Source organism: Merops nubicus, unplaced genomic scaffold (assembly GCF_000691845.1).
Source record: "Merops nubicus isolate BGI_N331 unplaced genomic scaffold, ASM69184v1 scaffold673, whole genome shotgun sequence".
Classification (NCBI taxonomy): Eukaryota; Metazoa; Chordata; class Aves; order Coraciiformes; family Meropidae; genus Merops; species Merops nubicus.
Window position 1 is genome coordinate 9,983 of NW_008599352.1, and position 20,384 is coordinate 30,366.

The 20,384-nt window shown below is 48.5% G+C and overlaps 1 protein-coding gene across 1 annotated transcript in view; it reads left to right on the forward strand.

Moving 5' to 3' along the window:
* Nucleotides 1-8,452: 8,452 nt before the first annotated feature.
* LOC103770077 (limbic system-associated membrane protein) overlaps nt 8,453-20,384 on the forward strand; it is a gene marked incomplete at both ends in the record, with an annotated part of 50,523 nt that continues 38,591 nt past the window's right edge. Inside the window, one exon of the mRNA XM_008937326.1 lies at nt 8,453-8,685. Coding sequence (XP_008935574.1) covers nt 8,453-8,685 — 233 coding nt within the window. The remainder of the gene's footprint in view (nt 8,686-20,384) is intronic.

The window sequence follows — 20,384 nt, forward strand, 5'->3', positions numbered from 1 at the left end:
AGTGAACCACTGGAATCTACCAGCTGGAAAGTGCTGTTTGCAGTGGTGTGTCTCTCTTCAGCTGCCAGGAGTTGATTTGCAAATCTCCTCCTTGCTCTGTGACAGCCTCTGGTGATACCTCCTGCATTTTTAACGTGCGACCAGGGTGGGAGGAAGGGACTTGAGACCACAGGAGCTGCTTTGAAGCTGGCTCTAGCATCACTCTCCCATTCCCTCTTACACACCCGCTCTCTCCTGACCTGTCCTCACTCTGCTTCTTTCTGCCTCCCCCTCTTTCCGAGCTGCCTTTTGCATTACTAATCCGTGGCATTATCTCATTCTCCAATAGCTGTGCTGCCTGCCTTGATGTTTCCCACCAGCTTTTGCCTCTCCTCCCCTCCTGCCACCCCACGACGTTAGCGTTGCCTTCCTCCATCTGCCCGATTGTCTCTGGGCCTTTCATCTGGGTGCTGGAGCTCCAGGTGCTGTCATTCTCCACAGCAGCACAGAACATTCCCATTGCCTCTGCGGCTGGATAATTACCAGATACAGAGTCACGTGGACTTCCCAGCCAAACCCTCCCTCCCCTCCTGTCACAAGAGGAGATCATGTCTCTGAAACATGCTGCTTTTTTTTTTTTATCATTATTTTTTTAGAAGAAATCCAAGGGAAAAGTTTGAAAGCAGCTTTTCTGGGGTTACCTAGTGGTGACCACAGGAAAGTTTCCTACAAGGCGTTGGGGGTTCAGGTAGAAGGAATAGTCCAGTTGCTGAGAGGGGCTCTCTGGAGCCAGCGTGGCCCACAGGAGGGTGGTAGATCTTATCATACAGAGGTTTTCCTGAGATTTTTCCTTTGGTAGGGAAATGCCAGGAGCTGGCAGCTCTCTCAGGAGGGGCTGAGGAGCCCTGGGTGCTGACAGGGCAGGGCAGGAGTGACCGTGCCTGTAAAGGAAGCTGTGAGCAGAGCAGGCAAACTGAGCAGGGTGCCAGAGCGTGGTGTGGTGGGAGGCTGCACAGGAAGGGTGCTGAGAGCTCTGCCAGCTCTGACCAGGGAGGGGTGGCTTCCACCTGGCAGAGAGCTATGGACTGGTGCAGCTTCCCAGATGAAGTTGCAGTGGGAACATGCCACCACCCTGCTGTCAGGCTGCAGGCTGTGCCCGGCTCTTTCACCAGGATGGGAGGGCAGCAGTGAACACATCTGTGGGAGCTGTGCCCAGGCAGGGGGGGTCGAGGGCACCCTCGCTAAATTTGAGGATGACACCAAGTTAGGCCAGTGTGTTGATCTCCTTGAAGGTAGGGAGCTGGACAGGCTGGATCGATGCTGGATTCATGGCTGGACTTGATGATCCTGAAGGTTTCTTCCAACCAGAACTATTCTAAGTAGGTGATTCCAGTAGTGAAGTTTGGGAAGGTAGCTCTGCTGGGATGGGTGTGGACTGAAGTTGTTTATGCAGGTATACTGATCCCCATAAGATGGGAAGAGCAATAAATCATGGCAGTATAAGTTCTCTTATTCTGTTAGAGTTACATCTACCCCAAGAAGAGAGTACTGGCACAACAATTATTATAATTTTGGGCTTGATTTCTGTGGTGGTTTTTTTGTTTCTTTTTTTTAGCAAACAGGAACCTTAAATAGTCATTTTAACTGAAAGAAAATCCCTGTGAGAGCAGCTCTGTGTCTGCTAGTCAGAGCCCAGGCAGCTATCTGTCTTTTTAGGCTGGTGTATTTTTGGTCAATTCCCTTGGGTTTCATTTTCCACACGTACCACATGAACTGAGAGAGGAGGATAAGAGCACATGAGCAGTGCTGCACTGATAGTCATGTTCACTGGCTGCAATTCTTTTTGCTTTCATTAAAAAAGCTTGATGGGAGAGGGCAAGAGGTAGGGACATTTCTATGTGAGGCACTGGGGAGTCCTCATCTAAAAAGCTGGGCATGAATTCTGGTCATGAAAGAGGAATTCAGACTGGAGCAGGTCCTGAGAAGGGCTACAGGGGTGTTTAGGGCAGTGGAGAGCCTACCATACAAGAAGAAACAAGGAGAGTCTGGCCTGTTGAGCCCAGCAAAATGAAGGCTGAGGGGGAATGTGGTTGCTCTCTGTGAACATGCTGGAAGATAAGCACCCAGGAGAGAGAAGAGCTGTTTAAGCTCCAGGATGGTGTTGTTGTGAGAGGGAATGGATATAAACCAGCCAGGAATAAATCTAGACTTAGAATGAGGAAAAAAGTTTCTAATCAGAGTGATTTTGGAGAGCTGTGTGATGCAGGGGGAGGGCAGCCCCTGCCAGATGCCCTGGGCTGAGGTAGGAATGAGGCGTGTCCCTGAAGAAGATGATAACTTCAGCTCCCAGTGGAGCCACCTTGCTGGTGGAAGCTGGGGCTTTGTGCTCACTCCCAAACGATGACCCTGCTGGGGGTTGTGGCACGTCAGGAGAGGGGCAGCAGCTGGAGCAAGCTGGGGAAAGAGGGGAGCAGCAGCAGCATGGAGAAGAAGGAGAAGTTTGGGCAAAATCTCAAACTCACGTGTATTCAAATTCAGTTCAATGAGACTTTTGATGCTTGGCTGAAGGGAGGTTTGATATGATCAGCTGGTGCAGTCTCCCACTGCCATCTAGTTTGGGGGCCCTTCCCTTCACAGAGGTGAAGTGGTGTTCAGCTGTAGCCACTTTCTCTAGCACCTCCTGCTGAGGAGAGCCTGATGTGGGGCAGTGGGAACCACCCAGGGCCAGCAGCAGCTCTGTCACTGCTCTGGACTGCGTGCTCCTGCCTGCTCTGGGTGGACTCTCCCTGGGCAGCCTGGCTGGGAGGGTCAGGGCTGGCATGCCCCTGGCTGCCCAGGGCCCTGCTGGGGCACAGCAGAGGGGCTGAGCTCTTCCCTCCCTGCCTGCTGGATCACCACTGTGCCTGAGTCTTACTGCACAGGGAAGGGCTGGAGAGCACGAGAAGACAAGATGCAACAACACAAATGTGATTTCCTCTGGAGCCTTCCTCAAACCACCCCCTCAGCTCTCCAGCATCACCCTCTGCAACCCAACAGAGAATTTGCCTGGCACGTTCTGAGCTGGCAGCCAGGAGCTGATGTTGCCTTGTGCCAAGTGAGCCACGTTTGATCCCTCTCTCTTTCCCCTCTTGCCATTTTGCTGCCGGGGGTCGAGGGCAGCAGGGGAGTTGTTAGCTGGATGCTGCAGGCGCCTGTGAAGGGAGGAGATCAGAGCAGGCTCACCACAAGGGGAAGCAGGAGATCTGATCCAGGGTGGGTTGTGTCACCCTCTGGCAAAAAGGGAGTCGTGTCCCTCGGCGAGTGCGGTGGGGTGGGTTGTCTCAGGGAAGAGGGGACCAAAGGGTTAACAGAGAAAGGTGATGAAAGGGGAGTGTGGGAATTCTGACACCACAACGTGCTTTGGAGAAAGAGGGCAGAAAATGCAGTCTGAAACCACACTCTTTATGTATTTCTCCCCCAGATGAGGTAAGAGCTGTGGCTTGCTGGTGAAGCAGCACACCACATTTGGTTGGTTTTAGCAGCTCACCTCACTGGCAGGACTCTGGCAGAGAACTGTGGGATTGGGTCTGCTGTAAAAAAAAGAAAATCATTTATTTGGAATTACAATAACAATAAAAAAAGCCCAAACAATTACCCTGGGTTCAAGGGGACCCAATACATCATTGAGAATGCTGTAAAATCCCCACTGTGTTAAAGTAATCATTTGAACAGCAGCTTCACCAGGTCCTAGAGGGCTCCTGTCCTGCTGCTTCATCACTGTAGGCTCTAAATATCACACACCCCTTCCAAACACCATTGAACTTACCCCAGAAAGGACCCCTGAAGGCAATGAAGTACCCCTAGTCCATCTCCATAGCCCAGGGCCATAGCTGCTGTACTGTTTTCTCTGGGACAGAAGAGGAAGGCCTTTGGTGAGCTCCCAGCTTTCATGCATCCTCTTCCTCCTTGCCCCTTGCAGCCACCACTGTGGCAGTGGTGCATCCAGCCCACAGAGCCAGTGCTGGGGCTTTCCAGCCAAATGCCACCTCTCAGCAGCGTGCCAGTCTGTTGGCAGGAGTCTCTGGGATGGAGTGCTGGGATCTAAACCCCCAACCCTCAATCAAAGTTGACATATGGATGATGCCCACAACCAGGCAGATGATTCTCCAACACCAGCAGAAAACTTCATCTTGGTTTTCTCTCAAGGTCTGGCCAACCTTGGGTGAAAACCAATTAAGAAATTAACACCAGGTGTCCTGCATTTAGAATTTACCTCAGGTGTCCTGCCTCTAAAGTTAGTAGGATAAAAAGCTGGCTCTGCTTGCAGTGGTAGGTGGGCGGTATGCTCATGGAGTGTTTTTCTGTTGTTGGAGGGGCTCCCTGGCTGTCTGTGGTGATCAGAGTTCCCAGCAATGTTGGGACAGGGTGAGAGGGAGGTATGTGACAATGCTTTTCTTTGGTGGTGACTCCTGTATGATTGGGGTTGGACTGTTGACTTGATTTATTCCTTCCTCCATTACTGGATTCTTAGCTTGACTTCTTCCTTTGTTATGTCATCTACTGAGTGGAGATATTGATCTGTTTATTCTTCCTGTTGTTAATCACTTCATGTTTTTCTTGTTTGTTGGAGTGGGATGGTGAAGTCTGGCCTGTGTGTTTCCTGTGGATGGCCTCATCTTTTAGACTGGGCCACGTGGGGTTAGGAGTCAAGCACCAAAACTTGAGTGAGGTGGAGTGGGTGGGGAGATCTCTATCCTTGGGGTCCTCCAGGAGAGGAGATGTGGGTGCCTGAGCCTCCCTCTCCTCTTCTTCATGCACCTTCCCATCTATCAATAAGAATAAGCCCAAATACTTTGAAGAAGGGGGGTAGGGGAAAGGCCTCTTCCTTACCCAGATGGAGCTCCCTTGGAGCCTATGGAGGCAGCTCTGCAGGGGCACTGCTTTGGCCCAGTGCTGTGCCTTAGGCCAGCACCTGTGGGAGGAGAGAGGATGAGCAGCAGGACACATTCCCAGCTTCTGCCCCATCCTTGCCTGTGTGCTGCCAGAGGCCCTGTCCCAGCCTGAAATCCAGGGATCAGGAATGGAGGTGGGCAGCTCTCCCTCCTGTGTGAGATGATAGCTCCTGCTGGAGGTCCCAGGGTGCCCACCTCTCTTCTCCCTCCTGTGGCATGGCACAGCCCCACCCTCTGCATATGTGTGTGAGGAAACCAAGACTCCCAGAGACACGTGATGATGGCCCAGATTCCTTTCTCCACGTCCAGTTTCCAACCATTCTCTCCTGGCTGGTTGTTATGTGGCCATTAGCTGCTGTGTGAGAGCTGGAAACACATCTGGAGCAGCTAAAAATGGTGCTGTAAATTCAGGTGCCAAACTTTGCTGTGCTTGTTTACAAGAGGGCAAGGAGGGCTAAGGGGCCACGGCAGGAACACTTCTTGTCCCTCTCTGGCTGCAGTTTGAATTGGTGCTAAGGTAAATAGTTCCTGGCTCCCTGCAGTGATTGTGCAAGGCATGACCAGCACCACTAGCTGGTCCTCTCGTTAGCTGTAATGGAGATGTCAAGAAATTAAACCTGAAACTGCAAGGAAAGGCAAAATGGATGGATCCCCAACCCTTGATTAGCCTTCACTGCTGCTGGTGGTAATGCTTCCAATAACCCTAATGAAAAGCGTTTGACTGTCCCTGTGAACTTGATTATTGATTATTAGTGAACGATAAGAGTCGTTTGATGTCTTGCTGATGCCATGCTCCTATTGCATTGCAGTTAAAATGTCAGTTAACGTGCCATTTAATATTCTATTAGTATTGAATTAGCACTTATTACACTGTGAAAATCATCACCATAAATCCTTATTAAAGCAGGATCCATAGAGCTGGGTGGCATCTCTGGCAGGCTAGGAGGGGGGGAGTGTGCAGATGGAGGCACCATCCACGTGGAGGCACGTTCAGAGCACACCAGGCCTTCTAATTCCCACATTCTATGTTGATTTCCCCCTGACAGTTTTGAGAGGAGCAGGTATGCTGTAGAGCATAGCTCAAATCTGTTTCACTTAGTTCCATTTTCCTCCTGTTCTTCTCTCTCCTCCTTGCTTTCTTTTGGTAGCATCTGGTAACTTATTTCAGGGGCACTTGCCAGGTTGCCTGACTGTAGCTGTTGACCACAGTGCAAAGGTTAAGCTCGGGGGTGCAGGACAGATTATGACATGTTTTCTCCCTGACAAAGAGGAGAGAAGGTCCCTGGGTGAGTGTCCCTTCAGCAACAAGAGGATGAGGCTTTGCTCTGATCATGCTGCTGAGCTGTTACTGGCCCAAGGGATGTTCACAGGGGCATCTTTGCCCCATCTTCCAGAAGTGACTGAGAAGCTTCAGGGGTTATTCTGCTAAGCTTCTCACCACCATCCACATGGGGATTTTCACAAATCCCAAATGTGCAGGGAGGGGCTTTGAACACCTTTGAAAAAGACCTAACCCCCAATTCTTGGTGCCTTTATGACTTTACACAGAAATGTGCCTGCAAGAAGGCTGGTGACCCTAAGGCAGCTGGCTCTGGAGACATCTGAATGTCCACAGAGGGCCACTGCTCCCAGACCTGGGCACAGTGTCCTCCCCATGTCCTTGCTGCCAGCTCCCACCACTGGTGGTTGCAGCCCGGGCTGGACAGCTGAAGTGGGGCACCATCACAACACCTTGGTGCTGGTTTCTATGTGTGAGCAGCTGTTCATGGCTTCCCTTGCCCCTTTCTTCTTCACAAAGAGCAGCTTTTGGAAAACAAACTGCCAGTCCCAGCTGAGCCCTCACCTCAGGGCAGGTGCCTGTCCAGCCAGGAGCGTGGGCTCTGGCCTGAGAGGAGAACCCTCACTCCCCTCCCATGGCTGGGTGGTGCTGGTGCTGGCTGGGGTCTCTTGGGCTGCTCTCTAAAGCAAAGGTTTGTTGGAGCATCTAGAGCTGCCTCCAGCTTGGCCATCAGCACAGCATGCCCCCCACTGCTGCCCACACAGCCTGGCTCTCCTCCTGCCCACCAGTAACCCCAGAACAACTCGGAGCATCCATGGGCATGCCAACAGGGGAGGGGTGAGAGGTGCTGCCCGTAATGGAGGGGTCACATAACAAGGGGTGGCAGCTGTAGTGCAGCATGAATGAGCTGCATTCAAGCAGAGGAACTTGGAAAATGCCTGACCCCTGCTAAGAGGCTGTAGGACAGCCTACTGTCACATATTTGTCTTATCTGGAAGTGATAATCTTTGTACTCTGTTCTCTCTGAAATACAACAGCCACGTGAATAGGGGTGGGGGGATGTGCTGGGTTATTTGGGTGCTGAGGGGCTGTGGGCAAAGCTCTGAGGGGTGAAGGAGCAACAGCTCTGGAGCCTGAGCTTCTTCTATTTACAGAGCAAGAGTGGTGTGAGGTGCTGCAGAGCAAACCCCTCAGCCTGTCTGAGCCAGCCCTGCTGGGAATGGCTGCCAGGGTGAAAGGGGAGGTGGGTCCCTGTGTCTTCTTCAGCCTCTAGAAAGAGATACAGCTGAGAGGGAGCAGGACATGCCTCCTCCTTGGCATCTCCTCACCTCTTCCCTGCAAGCCACCTTCTGGAGGTGGGAAGCAGTGCAGAGCAGGTGCCCTGGCCAAGTACACATTTGTCTCTGCAGCACCTTCTCTGCTCTCTGTCAAGGAGCAAAATGCTTGTGATGCAGTTCCAGCAGAGCTACTGGCAGCTGGGGCTGGTGCTGCTGCTCCTCTGCCTGCCACCACAAGCTGTCACACCTCTCCTGTCTCACCTGGAATGCTCACAGGATGTGCTGCACGTGTCACAGGGATGGCAGTGGCACCCCACAGCCTCCTTTCCAGCCTCAAATCTGCACTGGCCTGCCTGAGCAGCCAGATGTGCAATGGCAAGGGGGTGTGTGCCAGCAGAGTGGGGTTTGAGGAGTGAATCCCCCTTCCCACAAGCTGTTTTTGTCAGAGGAATGGAGAGGGCATATGCACTGGATCTCCCTCCCCTTGTGCTGCTGGAACTGAGGGATGGAGCAGCTGTGCCCTGAGCTGACAAAGCTGGGACCCTGCACCTTTACCCTCCTGGATGGCAGGGGATTTGGAATGTAACTCTTGTACATACTAAACACTTGAAGGTGAGGGAGGAGTGGGGGAAGAACTTCTGACCTTCCCCACTGGCAGAGTTAAAGGGATTTGGTGACCAGTGTCTCTTGTAGCCTCCCAAAGTCATTTTTGGTGCGGGTGTAGGCCACAGACAAAAGGAAGAGAGAACAGAAGGTGTGGACACCCCAAATCCTGTGGTTTCATGAACAAAAGGTTCCTCAAACCCTTCCAAAACTCACAGTGAAATAGCCAGCCGCGGGGCAGCAATGTTGAGAAGATGCTGTGCTTCAGTGGCGAGGCAGGGGGGTACTATGGAATTTCTGAACAAAATAGTAAAGGGAAGGGACAAACTGGAGATGGAGGAGGGGTTTGTTCATCTCTCCCTCACCTTTCTCATCCTCTGCAGGTGTTATGTAGAAGACAGAAGCTCCAAGGTGGCCTGGTTGAACCGTTCTGGCATAATTTTTGCTGGAGAGGACAAGTGGTCCCTGGACCCTCGAGTAGAGCTGGAGAAGAGAACCCCCCTGGAATACAGCCTGCGGATCCAGAAGGTGGATGTCTACGATGAGGGGTCCTACACGTGTTCAGTGCAGACACAGCATCACCCCAAGACTTCCCAGGTTTACTTGATCGTGCAAGGTAAGCACCGTGCCTGAGGAGCCAGCAGAGGGCAGGGGACTGGGCGGGTGGAGGGACCTGTAGCTGTGTGGGTCTGTGTATCCCATTGCCAGCAGGACTGTCCCCTTCCACGGCCACGTGGTGTGGCTTTACCCTGCTGGCAGTCTGTCCCTTCCAAAGCAGTGACGTGATGGGGACATCAGTGGTGTGAGGACATATTCTGGTATGATGCAAACCTGGCTGCCAGCTCTGGCCCTGAGGGGGAAGCTTTTGTTTGTGATGACACTTGTCACAACAGCCTGCTTGCCTCATCTCTTCCCAGACAGCCCTCTGGTTTCTTCTCCTCCTCCTTCAGATTTCCTTGGGTTTTTTTCTTGTGTCAACAAGCTACTGTGCTGTGGTTTTTTGGCCTTTCCTTGTCAACTCTTTGCAAGGCTGGAGAATTCATTTTCCTAGGTGTCTTTCTGTGCTGGGTCATTGGTTTGCAGGGTGCACTGTTGCTAGGCATGTGTGAAACCTGGTACCAGAGGTAGCTGCCTCATACCTTATGTTGCCCTCTCCTTTTTTAGCTACCCTCCTCCTGTGTGTGTGTGTCATAAGGAGTTGGAAATTTGGCCATCTGAGCCAGCATTGTCCCAGCTCTCTGCATCTATGGTCTAACAGAGTAAACACATGAAGGAGTTCACCAATTCCTGGTGAGGGCATTAGGGAGTTTACTTGTTTGGTATTCTGGTCTGGGCAGGATGGAACGAGCAAGTTTATTCAGTTGTGTTTTGTTTTGCTTTTAATCTTCACGCCATTCTGTCTATCTGCCTATTTATCTAAAATATTTATAGAGCAGCTTAGCTAGCTGGCTGTGGAGGAATGTGTCTGATATACATTGCAGATAGGTTCAGCTTCTGCATTACCATTCGGGGGGGAGTTCGTTATTTCTCCTGATCTGTCTGGTAACCCAAAAGGCTGCAGATTTATTTCCCCACAGCAAGTGTTTGAATGGCTCTGGGGAGAAATGCAGCGTGCCTGCTGTGAAATGCACTGGCCAGCCCTGGAGGTGTACCTGGCCCTGCTGTACTGGTGTGTACTGGGGGGGTGTACTGGTGCGTGGCTAACAGGCTGTGGGTGGTTTGTGGCTGGTAAAATCTCAGTGTACAATCTGCATTTACCTACCCAGGAAAATAGAGATGGAAAAGAATTGGAGAGCCATGCATATGTGTATTATTTGTGCCTATTGGATCTGGGCCTAAGCAGTGGAATTGGGTTCTTTAGCTCAGCTTTCACCTAAAGATCTGGGTGTCCAGCTCTGAACTGCTGCCACTTTTCTGAGGGTGAGAAAATTCAGGTTTTGTCACAGCTCAACTCTGGATGTCTTCAAACATGGTATCTGTGAATAATCTGTGTTCTAATGCCTGCCCCTGATTTAGCAAAAGACCCATTGTGATGTTGTGCTTACTTTTAAAGCTCCAAGTCCTGTAGTAATCCTGTAATTAGCTGAAACACAGCTTTATTTCTTCTAAAACTAAATTTCATCTGGTGGAAAAAAAAAAAAGCAAAATATAAATACTAAATCCTTTACAGTTTGGAAGAGTTAGACTCATAATATTAAACCATATTTTTATTAGTTTAATAAATAATTCATTTTAAATAATCTTGAGTAATAAAACTAATTCATTAGAAAATAGTATCTGTTAGAAAATAATCCCTTTCCTCCCTGAGTATCATTTTCTCATATTGATTATTATTATTCTTAGATTTGCAGGTTGTCTGCCTGAAAAATAGTCTGCTGCTAGTACAAATGAAAGGAGTTTGGGTAGTGAGTCATGCTAGGCTTTTTAGTTTTATTTATTTAATGTAGTTCATTTCTTTTGCTTTTGTGTTCATAAATTTAAAAACATTGGCTATGTGAAGCTCTGGGCATCCCAAATGTAAAAAGAAATGTTAAAAATAAAATATAGCTCCTGAAAAATCAGAGTGGTCAACTGATCTGCATGGGAATCTGGCAGGAGAGTTTTCAGAGTGGTGGTCAGTGGTTGCTTTCAAACAAGCCCAGGGAAACCAAAACAAGCCAGGGCCAGACTCTTGCTGGCATTGCTCACGTTGGTGGTGCCTGGATTTGTCAGTAGAAGACCCTGCAATGACAGCAGCTCATGGCCTGGAAGGAGCTTCCCATTCTCTCACAGGTATTTCTGCTCCCCACTGTGCTGTATACACAAATCAAGTTCTTCACTTCCCCCAGTTCAAGTCCCTTAGCTGTGTAGCTGCTGGGAAAACCCAGCCCCTGGTACCCCTAGAAACAAATGGAGTAGCTGTATCAGAGACTAACACATCAGACAGGTACCAGAGTGGTGCTGGAGCCCTTCCAGTGACAAAAGACTCCTTCCATGGCTGCAATTCCAGCTGAAATAGGTGGGCTGTGGTGTATCCCAAGGGTTCACTGGGTTTAGATCACTGCAGGGTGGTGCAGTTGCATCCTAGGAGCAGATCCTTTCTTCCCTTGAGAAAATCAGCTTTCCCTGGCATGAGCTCTGCTGGGCAGAGCTGCAGGAGTACATCCCAGAAAGGGGGGCATCACCTCTGTAATGTGTGTGCCTCTGTCTTTTGGTATGTCCAAGGGAAGAACCAATTCTGCCTCACAGTCTCTTTTCCTCTCTGAGCTGTGTATTCCCACTGCTGGGATCCCTCTCAGCTGGGGCATCCTGCAGAGCTCTAAAAGGAGGGTGACAAAGCAACACTTAAGGAAAAAAAAAATCAGCAAAAAGTAGCAAAAGTTCACTTTAAGTCTTTCCTCCCTTCCAAATTGAAAGCCAGCTGTGCTGGTAGGAGATGTTCCCTGCCAAAAGATTGGGTAGTGTCATTGTGGCCATCTCCTCTGCCTTTCTGGCCAGGGGGGGTTGGACTGGAGGCAGTTTTCTCTGTCCAGCTCAGCTGCTGGGACTGCACTGGGGTGGATGGATGGATGAAGAGCCTGTTCTGAACCACCACCTCACTGAGAGAATTTTGTGCTGATTCACTTGGGCTGTAAATGGCTTTGAGTGAATCTTCCTGTTTACTACTGCAGATGGTTTTGTTGGTGTCTGATCAGAGGTGCAAAGAGCTGGAAGGACCCTCAAGAGGTGGACTGGTCCTTACCCATGCAGTGAGACAAAATCAGTGGCTGTCCCTAACACAGTTTTTTAGGACCCCCTGTGCCTGCATAACCAGTGCATGGCCATGATTTCCCTCTTTGCATTTGGAAATCTTTTATTAATGTGCAATCCAAATTGATATTGCTGCCAGTTATTTCTGGTCCTTCCAAGACACGTGGTGGTCATTTCTCCTCCTCTTCCTCAAAACTACCTTTTATCTGAGAGAAGCCCATTAATCCCTGTGCCTCAGACCCCTCTAGTCCAGCTTAACTCCCTCACTACTTCTCACAGGTCATATTTGACAACCCTTATGGCATAACTATTCCACTCTAGTCTGATTTGTCTACGTGTTTCCTTAAGTGTTCTGTCCAAACTCAGAGCAAGAGTTCTAGTTTGGGACTCAGTCCTGCAGATAAAAGTACCTGCCATGTTTTGTGCACCACATTTCACTTACCTGACCCCAGAATGGGATGAGATTTTTTTTGGTTTCATAAGAGGACCTCGTTACTTTGGCTTATTCAGTCTCTCTGCTGCTTTCTGACCCTGGGTTACTGATCTGCAGCACAGCCTGTGGCTCGTTCCCCACTTCCAGGTTGGAACATTAATTTTCTCCCCCCTTCCCAAGCCCAGAGCTTTGTGCTCACTCCTGTTGGATGCCATCTGGCTGGTTTCTCCATGGAGACCACTTCTGCTGTTTATTTATGATCCTGGTATCCAAAGCACTTGCAACTGCCCTCAACTTGGTGTCATCCACCAAAGTCAGGTGCCTTCATTCTGTTCCATCATGAAGGTGTTAATTAAAGTATGGAAGAGAGAAGGGCAAAAAGAGGACTGTGGTAGCAACCCAGTAAAACCTCCATCCCTGGTGGGTAGCAGTCTGTTGACTGCAGCTCTTTGAAGCATCCTGATGGTGATTTATCATTCACCATATCCTCCTAGCTTGTTCCAGAGACTGTTGGGTCTTCTGAAGTCAAGATACATCCCATCATCACATATACTGCTCCTACATGATCTGCTATGCCAGATAGCCTGAAAAAAAGAGGCCTGAGGCTGGGCTGACATGGTATGAGCCTGCCAAAAGTGCATTGCTTATTTTTTCCTTAACTATATCCTCTAGGTGCTTATAAACAGGATGTTTAATTATTTATTCCAGTATCTTCAATGCCTTGTTCCATGGGAATAAGTCATAATGTAGAGGCTGCCCCTTTCCCAGTGTGACATTGGGTTCCTGTTCTTTCAGGACTATCTCCTCAAGGCATTAAATATCAGTGGAGGAATCCCTACAGGCTTCACTTGTGTCATCAGGGTCACAGGCACAGAGATCTTGGCAGATATGGGGTTTAAGTTTCTGTGATTCCTAGACAAGTTAGACTAAGGGAATAAATCTTTCAACTCAGAGCAAGCAGCTGGTTGCTCTGTTTGCTGTCCAGAACCTTTACAGCAAGGCACCATTGTGAATGGAGATGGTTGGGAACTAAAACATTGCACGAGGTTTGGATTTGACTAAAATTTAATCAAGAAGGTTTTCCAGGTCTGAGGGTCCTTTTTCTGGTCAAAACTGGGAGGAGAAAAAGGAATATAGCATTGCCACAGCCTGTGCAGAGTCCAGAGCAGTCAATTGGTGTGTGGAGAACACAGGTTTGTGTTTCTGCTCAGAGCCTGGGACTCCTGCAGGCTCACTAACATTCCTTGCAATTCCCAGTTATTGTCTCCTCAAAGAATGTGGGCTCTCCCTTGGTTCAATGTTTATTTCATGGGGGGGAAAAAAAAAAAATCAAAAAGGCTTTGTTGTTTCCAGATTTGGTTTTGTTTTGCCAAAATATCAGCAGCAAATTTTCACAAAGAAGAATTCTTGTTTATTGTCCAGCCTTAATCACAAACTCTAAGTCAAATGTATGGCAGCTAAAGGCCAAATCCTACAATTTTCTTTCAAACTGTTGGGCATTAGTGTGTGAAAAGAACCACAGGGTGTAGCCTTTCTCCATTATTCATGGCCTTTGTAGAGCTCCTTGCTTGCAAAGATTCAGACTGACCATTTATTGTTTCAAAGTGGTATAAAGATGTATTTGTTGTTGCTAGGATTTAACCAGAGCACATTTATTGCTAACTCCCTGTGGCAGGTTAGCTGTGCCCCTTCTCAGTCCACTCCCCTGGAATGAAAGGACTTGGTGTGGAAGAAGTCCTTCACCCAGACAGCAGCTGGAGCCAGCCAGACCTCCCCTCTGCAACTGAGCCCCTCAGGAAGAGCTGGGTCTGTGGCTGAGGAGGGAGGGTGGGTGCTGCTCACCTTCCCCTCACTGCTGAGGACAGTGAGAAGGACTTTGGGACTGGGAGAAGGGTTTCTGAGCAAGCAGGAGCCAGGCACAGCGTTGTGTTTGTAGGAACCTGAAGCTGGGTATCAGGTGGAGGTAACTGCTGCTGGTCACCATCCTGGCACCAGAGCCAATGAGCCAGAGTGGGGGTCATCCAACCCACTGCAGATGTGGCACTGGAGTGGGTGACCTTGGACTCCCTTTGTCATTCTCAAGGAGAAGCTCAGACACAGCCCAGCCCATCCAAAATCCATTAGATGAACTGACCAGTGGAAATGCTGGTGCCCATCCCTGGGGTGTAGAGGGGAGCCCGGAGTGAGCAGTCTGCATGGTGCTGTGCATCCTTCTAGTCTCTCCAGAGCCCTCCTGTCCTTCTCCCCTGGGCTGTGTTCTCTGCCAGCAGACAGGGTTGGTGGCTGTCAGAGCCTGTGTTGGGTTCCTGGGAGGCCAGAGCTGTGCTGGGAGCCCATCTTCCCTGACCTCCCACCTCTTTGGGCAGTGCTAGAAGCAAAGCAGTTTGCAGAGAGCTGAAGCAATTTTTCTTTCAGTAGCCAGGCAGTAAGGATGTTGGAGTCAGATAGTGTCTCCAAAAGGTGTTTCCTTCCCTGCTCGGTGGGCACAGAGCCCAGAACTGGGCGGGATCTCTGAGCCCTGACACTGTGGCATTTCCAGTTCCAGGGAGCCTGCAGTAGGTAAGAATGAGCACAGACCACTTTGTCTTTTTCAGGACATAGCCCCAGTGGGAAAACAACAGCAAATTTGGCATGCTGCTGCAAAGAATAATGAGATAACATGGGAGGATGAATTTCCTGGGAGGAAGGAAAAAATATCATTGTACTGGGAGTGGTGGGGGAGAAGAAGAAAAGATTGGAGGGAGGAGATAAATTCAGCTTACTATGGGGACTGGGAGAGACCAGGCCAGTGCACTCAGAAGGAGGTTACAGCAGATCCATTTGATGGGGGAAATAAGCTGAGAGAGCAGGGAATCATCTCAGGGGACTGAAGCACAGTAGATCTTGCTGCCCTCCTTCCACTCCCAGAATTTCCAGTGGCAATCTTTCTAGGTTTTCTGTGCTGCTGAGTTGTGCCCAAGCTTATACATGGCAGGAAGCTGCACCTGGTGCTCATAGGTTACCAAGGAACTCCCTGCTGCTCCCCATCTCATAGTTTTATGGCCTTCCCATAGTGTCATGATGCCTCTTAACTTCTGTTCTATCTTCAGGCATGGCTGGAATGTTCCTATGCAGCACAGGGTTTGGCTCAGATACATAGTTTGGATCTCAGCATTTCTTAGTGCATAAATCAAGAGGTTTTTCTGGAAATATTTTGGTACTTGCTTTGCAGGTGCAGGCAGGAGGCAAAAAAAACAGAATACTTCAGAAAAATGCTTACTCATTTTGGAAAGAGATGGATGGCATAAAGTGCATGGAATGCATTCTCATGGCTGGGAGGAAGGATCTTGTTGTGATAATCCAGCTCCTTAGTGATAGAAATCAGCTTAGCCTGAGTGGAATCTTTTGAGCAGTATCAGCTGGTTTTGTGTGATTTTTGTCTGATCAGCTGATTCTAGATTCAGACCAGTGCTGTGAAAGATCTTGCCTTGTTATTTCTCACTCTGATTGTCTCAGTCTATGGCCTCAAGCCTCAGCCTGGACTGTAAGACAGTGGAAGAGGGACAATATTTTGCTTTCAACTCCAAACACAGCAAGAACCCACTCCCACCCCCAAGTCTGCTAACCCTTGAGAGAATGAAATAACCATGGACTGTAAAGCCATGTGTGTTCCTGCTCCCTCTGCTGACAAAGCAGTGGCTCTAGAACAGCCCAGAGAGTTGCCTTGACCTCTTTTGAGCCTTGAGATCTCATCCAGTTTGCCCACAGGACAGGCTACAGTCCCTTGGACACCCTAAGGCCTGGATTCACATTGCCTGCTTGCTCTGTGACTGCCATTGTCTGGTCAGGAGTGAGTCAATTATTTTTACTACATCCTCAAGATCTTCTTACAGGAAAAAAAACCAACCAGGAATAAATAACTTATTAATTTTACATAGCAGGCCTGTAACTGCTTTAGTAGCTTGAAAATGGGCAAAAATGTATTCTAAAAACACTGTCAAAAAGATCCAACCTGAAGGTTTGGATTTCTAACCTGAAATAATGAGAAAAGGTACCTAGCTAGTCTCCACTAGATACTTGAGGATCAGCTTGTCTTTTTACTTGCATTATGGATGAAAGCTAAGGTTAATCATGCTCCACATTTCTCTGTCTCAAATCAACTTCTCCTGTAGCTTTACTGTCCATTTTATTTTCTTCCTTCCATTTGAAGGAAATACTGCCAGGCTGAGGTTAGACAGATTTGTGGTTTGCTCAGTTAAGCTTTTATTATACCCAAACCCTGGAGATACTGGGAGTAGCTTGGCTTCCTAAGGAAACAAAGTGTGTCTGGGCTTATTTGTATTTTAGTTGGATGGTTGTGCTGTTTGCCTGCCCTTCTGTTGGCATCCCTCTGCTCAGCTCACCCCAGCACCACTCCTACCTGCCATGACCTTGCCCCAACAAGAGCACCTGCCCCTCAAATTCTCACTGGTGGAACCAGGTCTCCTCCTGCAGCCCTTGCCAATGGGATGTGTAAAAGGCTGGGTGGCTGCAGGCTGGCATGGAGCCACACTCCTGCCAGCTGGCAGGTGCCACCTTGACAAAAACTGGTCAAAAGCTTTGAAGGTTTTGAGGTTTGAAGCATCAGGACCTAGGACCTGTAGCTGTGGTAAGCCAGGCCTGGCTAATTCCAGCTTTTGTAGAACAGTGTGTTCCTTTAGTCTGTTTTTCTTGTTTCACTGGTGCCAGTGGAGTTGGAACTGCAAATCTGCCATGCTCAAAACTCCATCTGGGATGAAATTCCAGATTCCTGGGGTCCACCAGCTCGTGTGCTGTGCTTTTGGCTCCTCTGTTACTGTCTACACTCATCATGGTTGTGTGTTAGTGGATGAGAGCCTGGATGAAGATCTTGATTCCACTGAAATTAAAGGGAATTTTGCTTCATTGGAGCCAAGATTTTATCTGAAATTGGAATTGGCTAGGAACAGATTGTAAAATAAACCCAAATTGAGCCAGCAGTTCAAAAACAACATGAAGACTTGTAGAAAGAAGCAAATTTCATTCCTACTTTAAAGCTTTCCATTTTGCTATTTAATATGAGTTAAATACAGAAAGGAAGGAATTGGCATTTCAGGAAAGGAGGTAAGGAGATGGCATTAAAACAAAACTGTCCTTTTAAAAGTGACTTGAGGATTTGAAGGGTGGGGAGTGGTGGGCATGGTCTCTGTGCTCTGCCCTCCTGCCTGCATGGTGCACATTGACCCCAGCTGACCCATGGCAACCATGTGCTCCTACCATTTCTCTCTCTTCACTTGCAGGCTCTCATCATTCCTAAATGTATGCAGAGTCTGTCTCTTTGGTGTGTATTCATGCCATGTCTTGTAGGGGAAGCCTCCAGCTGCTCTCCACAAAAACAACAAATGATAAATTGTATTAAGTAATAGGTTTTCAGGGTTTGGATTTCGATGGCTTTTTCAGAGCTGCAGCTCTTACTCTTTATCTTTAGCAACATTGGAATTGCTACCCCAGCAGCTCCTTGCTCACCAGAAAGTGAAGAAACATTCTGAGAAAATAATGACTTAATATCACATTTCCTGTATAGCTGCTAAAATGTCAGTAGTCGGTTGCTTGGGAAGAAAAACCCTCCAAAATAACAGAATAGCAGCTTGGTTTAATAAAACCTGAGATGTGATAGTTAAGGGGGGGAAAAAATAACTTGCCAAATGTGCACACAACAAAACAGACAAAAAAGAAACAGATATTTAGACATATGGCTTCCATTTATGGAGCATTCAGACAGGGAGCACTTCTTCAAAACCCAACCACAGCTTTGGAAAATGCCTTTTAAAAAAACAAATATGTTAAAAATTGTTCATCTCCAGCAGGAAACAGGAGAAAGGTTGTTCCTGGGAAGGAAACGTGGCTGGTGTGGGCAGGCTGAGGGAGAAAGGGGCCTGTGGCTGCTCTCACCAGCAGTGCTGGGTCTCTGCTCACCACAGCAGGAGAAGCCAAGCCCTGCTGGAGAAGTCAGAGTGGTGTGTGTAAGCCAAAAGGTTGGTTTGTTCCTCAAAGACAAGTGCCATCCTCTCTCTGCCTGCCTTTTGCTGTGACAAACTCTTTGGAGATCCCCAAATGGGGGTTGTGAGCTTTCTCAGTGCTGATAGCAACAGGCTGAGGCTGCTGGGGCTTGGGCAGCTCATTTTAACTCCCTTGCACTTGATCTTAAAGGTCTCTTCCAACCTAAAGGATTCTGTGATTCATCTACCCAAGTTCCCTTACATCATCCATTTGATGGCATGATCTTGTGCATCTCTGGTCTTCCACAGAATCTTCTAGGAGCATCTTCATTTTTATATATGGACACACAGGAATGAGGAACAGGTCTTAAAAAAAATAAACAGAACTCTCAGAGCTCCTCAAGCAGAAATGGAGACTACAACTACATTACCTTTTTTTAAAAAAAAAAATAAACCTGTGGGCAAAAAGAGAACTAGGGAGGTCCTCTTTAATGAAATGAGAATTGGATTTTGGTGATAAGCTTTAAATGAGGGCAAATAATTTAATTGGAATGAGTCATTAATGTTGGGGTGCGTAAATTGGGCCTCTGGCAGCCTATTATCTTGAGTCTTCTCTGTCAGTGGTAGAAGAAAAGGCTTTTGCCTTTAATATGGGAAGGAGATGCTCCCTTGGGATGTGTGAGGGAGGGTTCCTCATGGTGCAGGGTCCTCATGGTGCAGCTCCTTTAAATAAAGAGCCTTTCAAAGGCAGAGAAGCCAAAAAGCAGGATCCTGAACCTGAATTGCACGTGGCCCTCACGCAGGTGCTGCAGCAGCTGCTGGAGTTTGAAGAGTCACTTCAAAATGATTGTCCCCTTGTTAGACTGATGGGAATGTGACTTTTGGGTATGTTTCTGTTTTGAAAGGGAAAGAAAAAAAAAAAATTGAGGAAGTAGTATAAATCTCCCCAAATAACCACGGAAGAGACTTTGCAAGATGACCTTGACTATGCAAGTCAAGTGATGAGTTTAGAGATTATGAATACACAGAGCTCCCCATTTACCATTTCACCTGAAAGATGAATCCACTTGTTGACCTGCAGGAAAGAGGTTAAGAACCAAAGTTCACAGGGAGACCACCCCTCATTAACCTCTTTGAGGGGAGTGTTAACAGGGTGGCAGCAACTGCTTCTCCTACTGTGTTTTTGACTGCTGTCAACGTTTCACATGATTCATGGCATGACTCTTCCAGGAGAACACAGCTCTGCAAAGCCTGTGGGCCAGCCTTGCAGTTGAGGTTGACACCTTGGTCATGCCTATACTGTTTTGACTGTTGTCAACATTTCACATGATTCGTGGCATGACTCTTCCAGGAGAACACTTACAGCTCTGCAAAGCCTGTGGGCCAGCCTTGCAGTTGAGGTTGACACCTTGGTCATGCCTATACTGCCCTGTGGATGGTACCAGAGAGAGCCCTGTTCAGATGGCACAGGCTGCCTTGTGTTCCTGTTAGCTGTTGGTACAACATTTTTGGGATGGATAGATCATGTCCACATTCCACTGGGCACTGGTGGGGAGCCTGGTCTTCTCCATGCTCCTGGTGGTATCCCTGTGACCCTGAGACACACTTCTTTTTTTTTGGGTTGGTCGATTTTTATGTTTCTGGTTAAAAGTGCCTGAAATAACAAGCCTGGGAGACAGCTTGGCAGGCTGGTGTTTTTATAACCCGATGCCAAGAGTGTGTGTTACATGGCACAGGAACTGGTGGAGGAATTTGAAAGCCCAGGGCCTTTGGAGTTGGTGTTGGAGGAGTTTGCAGGTCGAGGAGCTGAACTTGGCACTGTCTGTGTGTCTGGAGTGGGCTGCCCCTGTCAGCTTGTGCGTGCTCCTCAGAGAGGGGATGCACTGGTTCAGCCCAGGAAAGAGCCTGGGAGCAATTTGTGTTTGTGTGCATGGCTGCCCAAAGGACTGGAGCAAAATAAGCAACTGTGCTTTGCTTTCTAGAGCAAGAGAACAAACCACACTGACACTACAGATATAACCACCCAAGGTCAGTGGAGGCTAACTTCATTTTCCCAAATCCAGGTTGGATACATGGTTCTGCTGGATAAACTGTACAGGTGTCCTGTCAGAGGCAGGACTAAATCCCAAGCTGAGAGACATACATCTCTGTCACTCAGTCTTTTAAGTGTAACTCTCT